General features: G+C 43.5%; 1 protein-coding gene across 1 annotated transcript in view; it reads right to left on the reverse strand.

The window, feature by feature from the left end:
• Window positions 1-14,470, reverse strand: part of VPS13A (vacuolar protein sorting 13 homolog A) — a 556,982-nt gene that overhangs the window by 14,455 nt on the left and 528,057 nt on the right. The window contains exons 69-70 of the mRNA XM_030193720.1: window positions 12,607-12,692; window positions 6,327-6,450 (exon numbers count right to left, since the gene is read on the reverse strand). Coding sequence (XP_030049580.1) covers window positions 6,327-6,450; window positions 12,607-12,692 — 210 coding nt within the window. The remainder of the gene's footprint in view (window positions 1-6,326; window positions 6,451-12,606; window positions 12,693-14,470) is intronic.

The following is a 14,470-nucleotide window of genomic DNA, read 5'->3' on the forward strand; positions in this document are numbered from 1 at the left end:
TTTAATTACACGTTGGGTGAAGAAAAATTTTCTCCGATTTGTTTTAAATTTACTATACTGTAGTTTCATCGCATGCCCCCTAGTCCTAGTATTTTTGGAAAGCGTGAACAGACGCTTCACATCCACCTGTTCCACTCCACTCATTATTTTATATACCTCTATCATGTCTCCCCTCAGCCGTCTCTTCTCCAAGCTGTATAGCCCTAGCCTCCTTAGTCTTTGTTCATAGGGAAGTCGTCCCATCCCTGCTATCATTTTAGTCGCCCTTCGCTGCACCTTTTCCAATTCTACTATATCTTTCTTGAGATGCGGCGACCAGAATTGAACACAATACTCAAGGTGCGGTCGCACCATGGAGCGATACAACGGCATTATAACATCCTCACACCACCTCTGTGGTGGGAAAGATAATGGAGACACTGTTGAAGGGAAGATTAGTGAACTTTCTACATTCCAATGGGATGCAAGATCCAAGGCAACATAGCTTCACCAAAGGTACAGTAAGATTGTGCCAAACTAATTTGATCGATTTCTTTGACTGGATCAAGGATATCAGTTGGATGTAGTCTACTTAGATTTCATCAAAGTCTTTGATACTATTCCTCATGGGAGGCTCATGAATAAACTGAGCAACTTAAAGATAGGATCCAAAGCACCTATCTGGATCAGAAATTGGTTGACTGACAGATGAGAGTGTGGTAGTAAATGAAATTTGCTTACAAGAAAGAAAGATGAGTAGTGGACTGCCTTAGGTATCTGTCCTGGGGCTGAATCTGTTCAATATCTTTGTGAGAGATATTGCTTAAGGGTTAGAAGGGAAGGAATGCCTTCTTGTGGATGACACAAAAGTTAGCAACAGAGTGGACACCTCAGAGGTGTGGAAGGTATGAGAAGTATGGGCAAATACTTGACAGTTAAACTCTAATGTGAAGAAATGCAGAAAATCAAAGGAGCTCTATGGGATAGGAGGTGAGAGGATTATGTGCATGGTCCAGGAACGGGATCTTGGGATGATAGTACCAGAAAACTTCAAGGTGGTGAAACAATGTGATAAGGTGATGGCAAAGGCCAGAAGGATGCCTGGTTGCACAGAGGGCCATAACCAGCAGGTGAGAATGCCCTTTTACAGGTTGTTGGTGAGACTGCATTTACATACTGAATTCAGCTTTGGAGGCCATATTTTACCAAGGATATAAAAAGACGAAGCAGTTCAGAAGGATGTTCTGAGCGGGGCTGGATGTTCCGTTTGCTTTTTTTCGACAGGTGAGGCAGTGTCGGGGGCCGGTTCTTGGAGGAGCGTTGTTGTGGGTTTTGGACGGGTGAGGCGTTGTCAGGGGCCGGTTCTTTGTGGAGCGTTGCGATACCCAGCGGTTTTAATGCCCCTGTATAAGACGTTGGTGAGGCCCCACCTGGAGTATTGTGTTCAGTTTTGGAGGCCGCATCTTGCGAAGGATGTTAAAAAAATGGAAGCGGTGCAAAGAAAAGCTACGAGAATGGTATGGGATTTACGTTCCAAGAAGTATGAGGAGAGGCTTGCTGACCTGAACATGTACACCCTGGAGGAAAGGAGGAACAGGGGTGATATGATACAGACGTTCAAATATTTGAAAGGTATTAATCCGCAAACGAATCTTTTCCGGAGATGGGAAGGCGGTAGAACGAGAGGACATGAAATGAGATTGAAGGGGGGCAGACTCAGAAAAGATGTCAGGAAGTATTTCTTCACAGAGAGGGTGGTGGACGCTTGGAATGCCCTCCCGCGGGAGGTGGTGGAGATGAAAACGGTAACGGAGTTCAAACATGCATGGGATATGCATAGAGGAATACTGTGCAGAAGGAATGGATCCTCAGTAGCTTAGCTGAAATTGGGTGGCGGAGCAGTTGGGGGGAAGAGGGGGAGGTGGTTGGGAGGCGAGGATAGGGGAGGGCAGACTTATACGGTCTGTACCAGAGCCGCTGATGGGAGGCGGGACTGGTGGTTGGGCTGGGCAGACTTGTATGGTCTGTGCCCTGAAGGGGACAGGTACAAATTCAAGGTAAGGTATACACTTATAGGTTTCTCGTTGGGCAGACTGGATGGACCGTGCAGGTCTTTTTCTGCCGTCATCTACTATGTTACTATGTTACTATGTAGTTTTTGTACTCCCCGGGACGATTGGGCACGTCCCTGGGAGTGAAGTGCTGCTGCGAGTGGGTGCAGTGTTTTCGGGGTGTGGGTGTAGGGGTGGCAACATGTTGTGCTGAGCGTCTGTTCCTTGCGTCCCATTCCACCGGTGGAGTGGCTGTGGCAGCTGGTTGAGGCGTTCTTTGGGGCCGGAGCGCTGTGATAGGCATTTGTGATGTAGGCATTACATACTTGGAGAAGTAGCATGGGCGTCAGTGATTGCGCTGTTGTTCTTTCTCCTCCCTTATTGCGCTGTTGTTCTTTCTCCTCCCTTATTCTGCTTCAGTTGGTTTTCATTGGTTCGTTTACGGTTTGGCGGTCGCGTAGCAAGGGGTTGGCGGTGCCATTTGTTCAGTGTCGGTGTCCCGCCCTTGACGTCATCACGTTCGACGCGTGGGTGAGGCAGACACTCTTGGAGGAAAATTGATCTCTGGCGCCTCACTTTTAGAACGCTGAGTAAGTGAGGCTTCATTAGAACGTTGGAGGTGCATTTTATAGAGAGAGATGATGTGGGATATACACAGAAAATCCCTATATAGTAAGAGGATAATGTATTTCCATTCAAAGCAAAACAAATGACTTGCACAAATAAAGAGAGCACAGAGGGGATAACTTGCATGAAGCAGCATATGCAACCTTGGCCACCTTTCTGAACAGACTGGTTGGACCATGCTGGTCTTTATCTGCCATCACTTATTATGTTAATGTGTAATCATAAAATGAGGTTTCAGAAAAGTTGGGTATTTGTCCAATCACAGATGTCTAAGATGACTAAGAAGTCCTTTTATGAAGCTGTGGTAAAACGTTGCCTTAGCGTGTCCTTATGCGGGTCTTTCCGGCACACTAACGTCATTTTTACCACAATCAGAAAATGGCAGATGTTCCATTTTCCCAATTAATGGCCATGTGATAATGTCTTTATCCCTCCAGTGCTCATTAAAGTTCAGTCTGTTCTTGGTCTGCTCACCACTTAGCCGTCATGAGCTAATGTTGCCATTAGCGTGTGGCCGTTAACAAAAATGAGTGCATGCATGAGCCCTTACCACCACCCACTTTGTAGGCTATAAGGGCTCACGTGCTAATCCTGTGCTAATCAGTTAGCACACTGCAGTGTAACTGATTCATGCTATCATGCTCACTCTCTGCCCCCAGACATACCCCAAAGAGAAAAATTCAGAATCTTTTTTAAGCGTATGGTTTGCATGTGCACATTGCCTCAGTGCATCCCATGGTAAGGCCTTTCAAGGTGTGGTAAGTGCATGCTAGTGCTTACTGCAGCCTGATAAATGGACCCTTGACCCTTTTTTTTTTAAAGTAGCAATGAATGAACTAGAAAGTTGCCCAAACTTTTGCACCTGCTGTATTCACATTAAAAAACAAAACAAAAAAAAAACCTGCCAAACAATTGTCCATTAGCAGGAAAATATCATGTAAACTCTGAACCATGCGGAGATTGTATCAGCTTCCGTTCACTCAGGGATTCATTGTCACATGCAGTTGGATAGCAAAACTTTTGTACATAGCTGCAGCAGCTCACGGTACAAGTAAAAACCTCTTACTCTCTTACCTATCTATATGTTCCACCTTTGCTTATACCCTACACTGTCAATTAAAATGTTCTATTACGTATCGTGTTGACATTGTAAGTAGTATACTATGCCATACTTTGTATTATTTGAATATTTTTACTGCTGTAATTATCTATTGCTCATGTTTGGTTTATTCTTACTGTACACTGCCATGAATGAATTCCTTCAAAAAGGCGGTAAATAAATCCTAAGAAATAAATAGAGAAAATGACCGTCAGATATTCCTCAAACTATATCCTTAATTATCAGAGACTGGTTGTGACTCAATTTACAGGGAGTGCTTGACAGCTGAAAACTTTTGTTGCCTCTGCCACTGAGCCTTCTATATGTAGAGTCCTTGCTGCCAAGTTTCTATGTCAGGCTGATCCATTCCCTGCTTGTTTACTCCTGTTCCAGGCTGGCAGTTCTGGTTCACCTCCCCCTTTTGTTCTAGCCAAGGAACCTGCTTCACTGCAAGCTCTAATTCCAGTTTCCACTCCAGCTCTTACTGCTTGTAGTGGCCCAGTCACTTTGGGCTCAGGCCCACTCCTCAGTGGCACATCCTTGTAGCAGCTGGTGGGGGATCCCGAAGCCCTGTCAGCTGAATACCTCTCCTGATGATGCCCAGAACTCTGAAGCCGAGCTAGGTGGTCAGTAGCAGTTCCATGCTGACACTGGTACCTGCACATACTCAATTTTCATGGATTTGCCAAAAACTCCACATGCCCTGAAAACTGAAGTACGTGTGGGTACTGGTGACGGTAGCTCATGGAGCTGATTGCTTATGGCCAAGCTAAACTGTAGAGTTCTACGTGCCGTCGGGGGGGGGGAGTCTTCAGTAGGTGAGGCTTAGGGATCTTCACCAGTTCAGGTAATGTATATGTGTGTATATATATATATATACACATATATATTTAAATTTGTGTATGTTGGGGGGGGGGGGGGGGGCAGAGGACATTTTGTGCCCACCAACTTTTTCTGTAGGTCCACTCAAAATCTGCTAACTTGTTATGCTAGTGGCTTGTAAGATCTAGCTCCAAGCCTCTGTCTCGATGTGCATAACTCTCGTCTTCTGCATAGTTTCAACCTGTGCAGTGAACACCCCCTGCGTTTGGTCCAGTCATACCCAGAGATCAGGCCTTGCTCTTTGCCCTCTAAATACTTAAAGGGTAGTAATATGACTTTTAGATGGCAACCTGGGTTTGACATGAGATACCCATTTTTGCAGTAGTAGCCTTGCTTCAAGAAACCCGGACATCAATATTGAGAGGCTTGTCCTGTTTTCAACATTTTTTTTTAAAGATGTGAAGTGTGGTGAATTCGGTTTGAGATTTTCCAAAAAAACAATTTTTGATCAGAGGGCAACTTAGTACACCAGTTTCAATTTTAAAGCTTGCTCTGATTTTGACAACTGTATGTGTATTTTCTATTCTTCACAATCAAGGTTTTGCACTAGTTCAAGTAGGCTATGTTTTATGAGCTACTATTTTTTTTCATGATAGAGGAGTAAGTTGGAGCAGTGAAAAGCAGTCAGTTTTTTATCCTTTCTAATTAAAGATTTTCATATTAGAAACTATAGTTTAATATTTTGGGTTGCAAGTTAAAAGCAGTTAACGTTGTGATTAATGCGTTATTAGTTGGGATTTAAAAAACTAATTGTGGTTAATACATGTAATCATACTGCAGCTTCTGTCTCCTTCCAACATCTCTCCCTCTCTCAACTGCCTCCCCCTCTGGGTCTACCTTAAAGTTGGTCCCCGGTAGTGGTAATGATGCATATATACTGCCTGTGGCCTGCTCTGAAGCTTTCCTTCTCACCTGTCCCACCTCCTCTGATGTCGCTTCCTGTTTGCAAAGGGGTAGGTTGGATCAGAGCGAAAGCTTCAGAGCAGTGTATATACTTCACTGCCACTGCCGGGGACTAATAGACGACCAGTTTTAAGGCAGACTGGGGAAAGGGGGGGCAGATTGAAAGGGGGTGGAGATGCTGAACACTACAACGGAGAGCACACCAGGAGAGCAGAAAGAAGGGGAGAGAGAGATCTGCAGAACAATGAGAAGAGGATGAAAGAAGGACGAGAGGGGAAGGAAATGTTGGACCCAGAGGTGGAGAGGAGGGGAGAGAGAGAGATACTGGATAATAGGGGGGAGAGAGGGAAACATGGGAGGGAAGGGAAAAAAGAGATACTGGCTAATGGAAGGGAGGAAAGGGGATATATTGAATAACAGGAAGGAGAGAAGGAAGAGAGAGGGAGAGAATAGACCTGGGGGTGGGATGGAGGGAGATTATCAGTCCTTTAATCACAAAATCATCGAAATGCAGTCCTATTTATAATACAATAGAATACATTTGCAAATTAGTGATGCATAAAGGCAAAAAAGGGACGACTTTTCTGAGACAGCTGAAAGAAGAGCCATATTCTCTATATTAAAACTTCCGATGACTCCTTTTCATTTATTCTAGTAATGTTTATTTGCAAAAACTGGCAAACTGAAGTTTAATACACCTAGAGAAACAGATGTGTTATAGAATGCAGAGGGAGAATGTTAAAATCCTTGTTTGCTTTTTTCAAAAGTTTTAACATCAGTTGTACCTTGGCTTCAATGCGCAGTCGTCTTCCACTGACAATAAACGGCTCTTTGGTAAACTCGCGAAATGAGTACTGCCACTCACAGGTGAGTTGTCCAAATGCTCCTTTGGTCACAAACAAAATACCACTAAAGGGAAAAAAAAAGTGTTATAATTGTTAGCACATATACATATACATATGTATAGTACATTAACCATAACAGTTTCATAATAATAATAAAACTTTATTTATAACCCGCTATATCTGTAAAGGCCTAAGTGGGGAACAAGTCACATACAAAATACAAAAGGACAGAACAATAAAAATGGGTTTTAACAGGAAATATGAATTTTTCTGTAATATACCACATAACCAATCTTGAATATATACGACAGATGCTTTTGACCCTTTGAATGCCAATATAGAAACATAGAAACATGATGGCAGATAAGGGCTGATAAGGGCTGAATGGCCCATCTGGTCTGGAATGTTTTTACGTTTGGGGAGCGTGCCAGGTGCCCTTGACCTGGATTGGCCACTGTCGGTGACAGGATGCTGGGCTAGATGGACCTTTGGTCTTTCCCAATATGGCACTACTTATGTACTTATGTACTTATCCTCAGTAACCGCTAACGCCTCCTTTTCCTAAGAGATCCCACATGCCTGTTTTACGCTTTCTTAAATTCCGACACAGTCCTCATCTCCACGACCTCCACCGCCAGGAGGCACTTCCATGTATCCACCACCCTGTGAAAGAGTATTTTCTCAGATTCCTCCTAAGCCTATTTCCTCTTAACTTCATCCTATGCTTTCTCATTCTAGAGGTTTCCTTCATTTGAAAAAGGCTCACCTCTTGTACATTAATGCCACTGAGCTATTTAAACGTCTTAGCTGCCCTCTGGACTGACTCCATCCTGTTTATATCTTTCTGTAGGTGCAGTCTCCAGAATTGCACACAGTACTCTCAATAGGGCCTCACCAGAGACTTACACAAGGGCACTATCATCTCTTTTTTCCTGCTGGCCATCCCTCTCCTTATGCACCCAAGCATTCTTCTGGCTTTGAGCATTGCCTTTTCCACCTGTTTGGCCACCTTAAGATCATCAGACTCAATCACCCCCAAGACTCGCTGTTCTTTCATACACAGAAGCACTTCATCACCTAAACTGTACCGTTCCCTTGGATTATTGCAACCCAAGTGCATGATTCTGCATTTCTTAGCATTAAATCTTAGTTGCCAATTTTTGGACCATTCTTCAAGCTTCGCTAGATCCTCTCTCATGTCATCCACACCCGCAGTGGTGTCCACCCTATTACAGAGTTTGGTATCATCTGCAAAGAGACAAACCTTAAGACAGTCCTTCCACAATATCACTCACAAAGATGTTAAAAAGAGCCAACCCAAGGACCAATCCCTGCGGTACACCACTGATAACATCCTTTTCCTTGGAGCAAGTTCCATTTACCACTACCCTCTGTCTCCTTCCATTTAACCAGTTTTTAACCCAGTCAGTCACTTTAGGTCCCATACCGAGGACATTCGGTTTATTTATTAGTCACCCATGAGGAAAAATGTCAAAGTCTTTGCTAAAATAAATACAAGTACACAACATCTAGCGACCCTCCCACGTTCAACTGCTTGGTCTCCCAGTCAAAGAAGTCAATCAGATTTGTCTGACAAGACCTGCCTCTAATGAAACCATGCTGCCTCAGGTCCTGCAGTCCATTCGATTTGAGAAACCTCATATCCTCCACTTTAGGAGCATTTCCATTAGTTTACTCACCACTGAGGCCATTCACAACCTTCTCCTGGCTTCTGCTCTTGTGCACAGGGACCAGAGCCACCCTTTTTCCAGTCCAAGACCACTCTTGACTCTAGTGAAGCATTGAAGAGGTCAGAAAGTGGAGTCACCAGAACCTCTTCAAGTTCCTTGAATACCCTTGGATGTATCTCATCAGGCCCCATCGCCTTGTCTACTTTTAGTTCAGTTACCTCCTCATGAACACAGTCTTCTGAGAATCGGTCCTGATCTACCATACATCCATCCCCATTAGCATTTGTTTTCTGAGGTCCGGGTCTTTCATCCATGAAAACAGAACAGAAATAACTGTTTAGCAGTTCAGTTTTATCCTTATCAGTTTCTATTTATTCCTGCCCCTCAGCCTTGAGCCTCACAATGCTATTGTGGCACTTCCTCCTTTCACTTATATATCTAAAAAATGTCTTGTCGCCCAGTTTTACCATATTGGCTATCTTTTCCTCCATTTGCTTCTTTTCTTTCCTGACAGCTTTTCCAGCTTCTCTTAGCTTTTCCAGGTATTTTTGCCTGTCTTCCTCATTCTCTGATGTTTTGGACTGTTAAGGCTAACCTTTTTCGCCTTACCCTTTCAGCTACTACATTTGAGAACCAGATTGGCCTTCTTTTCTTCTTACTTTTATGTAATTTTCTAACACAAAGGTTTGTCACCTTTAAAATAGTTCCTTTCAGTTTTGCCCATTGATGTTCTACTTCCTTCAGCTATTCCCATACAGCTAACTCTTCCTTGAGAAATTCCCCCATCTCGGCAAAGTTAGTTCTTTTAAAATCTAGGACCTTCAATCTTGAATAAGCCTTCTCCTCCTGTGCCTTAATATTAAACCACACCATTTGGTGATCACTAGATTCCAAATGATTCCCCATCGTAACATCAAAAACATTTTCCCTGTTTGTAAGCACCAGGTCTAGAATTGTTCCATCTCATGTTGGTTCCATTACCCACTACTGGAACAATTCTTCCTGAAGAGAATCCAAGATCGCTTTGCTTTTAGATGACCCCACAGCAGGGACTCTCTAATCGACATCTGGCATATTAAAATCACCTATTAGTAGTACTTCCCCTTTCCTAGCTATCTTGTGATTGTCTTCAATTAAGTCTCTGTCCATTTCTTCTGACTGTGAAGAAGGCCTGTATATCACACCAATGTAAATACATTTTCATTCCCTCTTTCCAGTTTAATCTACAACGTTTCTTCCTTATCCCATATGTCTTGCAATTCTATCACATTAATATTACTCTTAACATATAATGCCACTCCTCCACCCTTTTTTCCTACCCTGTCCTTCCTGAATAGATTATAGCCAGGTATAACTATGTCCCAGTCATGGTTCTCCGTGACCTGGCTACAGCATAACACATGACCTCATCCCCAGTATCTCCCGCCTAACATTGCCTTCACTGGGAATGGCACTTATATAACACACATAGTTGGTCTTATAGACACAAGAAGAGGGGAATAGCTCCTGGCACCATGCACTGAGGATGACTGATGCCATTGTTTCTTGGCCTTCGAATCCTCATGTCACCTTGAGGCTGGGTCCAATACAGGCTGGTCTTGGGGTGCCCTGTCCAGCAGTCGGCGTTTAGACAGGTGGAGATCCATTTGACGCACCACTGCTCCCAGTGTCAATGTGTCTCGAAGCACCCACAGGGACTGACGCTCCAGATGCAGTCTTCGACTGCATGCCGACATTGCCAATCTCGATGCCGAGGATTCGGATCTGGCTCCAAACATTCTCTTGCGTTGAGCCTCTCTGGCAACCTGAGTCCTCTTCTTCATCCGAAGAGAAAGTACACAGTTGGCAGGACTATGGTCAGGCCCTAAGCACTGAATACATGATGAATAGGTGTCTTTGCCAGAGATCGTCCAATTGCACCGAGAACAGTGCTTAAAAGCCACTGAGGAACTTCCAAAGCAAAATCAAAAGATGCGATGGTGCCTGAAAGCTCTTCTGAACCGGGCGCGAAGAAAACCTACAGACGCAGTCCTCTCTTCACCGCGGTAGAAAAACAACTGCAGTAACTGCATCCTCACAGCATGTGGGAAGGCACCCACACATGCATAGTGGAGCATGTCTCGCACTTTACAAAGCTGTTAAAGCTTGTTATAAAGCCAGGACCGGGCAACGCGGCACCGTGTTACCCACTAGTGAGAATTAATGGCCTGCGTGTCCTCAGAGAAATCAGACATACAGTTAATGCTTAACTTTACCTTTCTTTTAGCTACGGAGGCTTGCTGGTCTGGGGACCTTCAGCCCCTGGGCCAGAACTATGAGCAATAACACCCCTCAGACAATGCCATTACCATCAGCCAGACCAAAGGCAGAAGATGAAGAGGACACTTACCTTGGACCAAGTATTACTGGCTCAGAGGGTGATATAAGTTAGGGGGCACTCTGACCTAGAGCCTCCTTGCACTAAGGAGCTAGTGGTGTTAGGAATGCTCTGCAACTTAGGAGGAGTAGCTTAGTGTTTAAGAGCAGCAGGATGTAAACCAGGGAAGCCAGGGTTATAATCCTTTTCCCAATAACAATCGTGGAGGGGCATAATCGAACAGGGCGCCCATGTTTTCCTGAGGGCGTCCTAGCAGGACGTCCTTGGGAAGGGGTGAGGGAAACCCGTATTATCGAAACAAGACGGGTGTCCATCTTTCATTTCAATAATACGGTCAGGGATGCCCAAATCAGCAAATTTAGGTCGACCTTAGAGATGGTCGTCCCCAGTTTTCAGCGATAATGGAAACCGAGGACGCCCATCTCAGAAACAACCAAATCCAAGCCATTTGGTCGTGGGAGGAGCCAGCATTCGTAGTGCACTGGTCCCCCTCACATGCCAAGACACCAACCGAGCACCCTAGGGGGCACGGCAGTGGACTTCACAAATTGCTCCCAGGTGCATAGCTCCCTTACCTTGGGTGCTGAGCCCCCCAAAACCCACTCCCCACAACTGCACAACACTACCATAGCCCTAAGGGGTGAAGGGGGGCATCTACATGTGGGTACAGTGGTTTTCTGGTGGGTTTTGAAGGGCTCACATTTACCACCACAAGTGTAACAGGTGGGGGGGATGGGCCTGGGTCCGCCTGCCTGAAGTGCACTGCAGTACCCACTAAAACTGCTCCAGGGACCTGCATACTGCTGTCAGGGAGCTGGGTATGACATTTGAGGCCGGCAAAAAATATTTTTAAAGGTTTTTTTTTTTAGGGTGGGAGGGGGTTAGTGACCACTGGGAGAGTAATGGGAGGTCATCCCCGATTCCCTCTGGTGGTCATCTGGTCAGTTCGGGCACCTTTTTGAGGCTTGGTTGCAAGAAAAAATGGACCAAGTAAAGTCGGCCAAGTGCTCGTCAGGGACGTCCTTCTTTTTTCCATTATTGGCCGAGGATGCCCATGTGTTAAGCACACCCCAGTCCCGCCTTCGCTGTGCTTCTGACATGCCCCCTGTAACTTTGGTCGTCCCCGCGATGGAAAGCAGTTGAGGACACCCAAAATCGGCTTTCGATTATGCCTATTTGGGCGACCCTGGGAGAAGGACGCCCACCTCCCGATTTGTGTCGAAAGATGGGCGCCCTTCTCTTTCGAAAATAAGCCTGATTGTGACCTTGGAAAATTTATTAACCACCTTTATAGTCCACATACATGAGTTTATGCCACCCACCAGCAGATGGAGACAGAAAAGACAAAAATTTTGAGTTCATCATTGAAGCCCTGAAACCTGCCAGTATATTAATGTCAACTGTAGAAGCATCAACCACACAAACAAAAGTAAGAACTCCAGGGAGAACACAATCCTTTGAAGCACACAGACCTACAAATAAAAACAGAGTCAATATATTTCAACTTCCGAATTAAAGGATAATGAGGCTTAAAATCTGAGCACAAATTTTCTGAATTCAAACATGGAGGGAGGGAGGGGAGTCATGACCAGACTTATCTGGACGGCCCCCGATAGTCTAGTTGGATTCAAGGAATGGACTAACAAATAGCACATTTCTAGTCCATACTCATCCTGCTTGGTTAGTCTAGATGCATGGGAACTATTGAAGCCAAATCAAACTGGGTGGCAGAAAGCCAAGGCTACCTTAAGGACAACTTCCACAAAGGCAGAATCGTCCGACAAAGGAATGGAATGAAGACCAGGTGGCGGCTTTGAAAATGCCATCTGGAGTAACCACCAGGACTTCAGCCCATGAGAAAGTGTCAATTTGGAAATAAAAAAAAAAAAAAGAAGAAAAAAGAAGAAAAAAAAAAAAAAAGGAAAAAAAAGTTACTGAGCTCAGTTTGTCTAGGGTGGGTTGAACTACAAATGTCCATCTATTCACTGCATTTTGTGATATGTATTTCAAACACAACATAAAACACATTCTGAACTTAGGTATTCAAAGAGAATGCTTATGCTAAATCCTCCTCCAATAAGGTAAGACTACGTAAAGTAATTTACAAAACTATTTAGTATGGAAATATATAATATATGAATAGAAAAGTTACCTTTTAGTTACCATCAGTAAGTCTGTATTGTTGATCATAGCATGTGCAAAGTATTTGGATTTTGAGAATCTTCCATTTTCAATTTTCTAGACAGAAAAAAAAAGAAAATATATATTTGTCCAATTCATGCCATTTATTAACACAGCAAAGTGCCTTTCCTTATAATTTATTTATTTTATTTGTGACATTTATGTCCCACATTATCTCAAACAAGTTTGAGTTCAATGTGGCTTACAATAAGCAGTACAGGATACATAACAAAGAATAATGCATAAGAAAGTAATTTGTTGTAAAAATCCAATTTCACAATACAGTATCAAAAACACACGGATACCTATGGATGTTTAACATTTAGAAAATCTATTATGAATGAGAAATTACACATGAAGCAAAGAGAAAGTTAATAGTAAATAGAGTAATAATCATTTTAGGTAATAATTAATTGTTTGAGATATGGTTGTTCTTTGTGAGGGTTTGTTTGACTAGGAATGATTTGAGGATTTTGTGGAATCTAGTATATTCCTGTATATTTCTAATTTTGGGTGGTGAGGAGTTCCACCATTTGGTTCCTAGGTAAGTGAAGTCTGCAGAGTGGACAATTTTGTAGATTACTTTTTTGCAATTTGGGAGGTGTAGTCTGAGATATTTTCTTGCCTCATATTTGGTGTTTCTTTGAGGTAAGTTTATTAATGGTACCATATAGTCTGGAGCTGTGCCATGTAGTATTTGAAAGATAAAGGTACATAATTTGAAGGTGATTCTCGCTTTGATGGGAAGCCAGTGTAATTTAATTAATAAAGGGGAGGCACTTTCAAAACTAGAGGTTTTGTATATGAATCTGGCTGCAGTATTTTGAGCTGTTTGGAGTTTTTTCAACAGGTACTCCTTACTGACAGCATATATGGCATTGCAATAATCAAATTGGGATAATATTAATGATTATACTAATAGTCTGAATGTTTCTGATGAGAAATAGGGTCTGATCCTTTTTAGTTTCCAAAGAAATCTGAAAGATTTTGTGATTACTGAGGAAACGCGAGTATCAAATGTTAAATGATCTAGAATTATACCTAGAATTTTCAGATTATTGTCATTGGGGAATGAAGTGTTGTCAGTTGTGAAACTGTTGTACTTGTTTTGGTCAAATAGGTTGGTAATGACCATGAATTTCATTTTTTCTTTATTTAGCTTTAGTTTGGATTCTGAGGCCCAGGTTTCCATCAAATTTAAGCCAAGTTTTGCCTTTTGTAAGATGTATTGAATGTTCTTTTTGAAGGTTATGTATATGGTAACATCGTCAGCTTATATGAATGTTTTGAATCCTGCTGTTTCTAGTCTGTTACCTAGTGGTGACATCATTACATTCAACAGAGTGGGAGCTAATTGTCCTTTGGTTAGAGAAATAAGATTCAGTGATGTTTCCACAGAAGATGACAGCAGAATTTAGAATTCATTCACTTACCAATTGCTATGAGTTCTCATTAGTTATGTCTAATTATACTTTAAATTCCATGAAGATGGAATCAAACATATAAATGACAAGTGACCGACTCACCCGCAAATGCGCAGTAGAGACTTCCCTCTCTGTCCCGCCCTCGCGTCGACGTGATGACATCAGAGGGCGGAACAGAGAGGGAAACGGCCGCTGCCGCTGGAGCCTGGAGCCGAAACAACATCACCGGTGCACCAACCTCCACCCCCCCATTCCCGACGTCGTCGCCGCCGCTCCCGCCCCCTCCGTATCGGGCCCCCTGCACTGACATGACAGCACCTCTCACCTCCGTGTGGAAGCGCTGCAGGCAGCAGCAGAGCGATCTGCTGCTGCCTGCAGCGCTTTCACACAGAGATGAGAGGCACTCTCATG

Source organism: Microcaecilia unicolor, chromosome 2, assembly GCF_901765095.1.
Source record: "Microcaecilia unicolor chromosome 2, aMicUni1.1, whole genome shotgun sequence".
Lineage (NCBI taxonomy): Eukaryota > Metazoa > Chordata > Amphibia > Gymnophiona > Siphonopidae > Microcaecilia > Microcaecilia unicolor.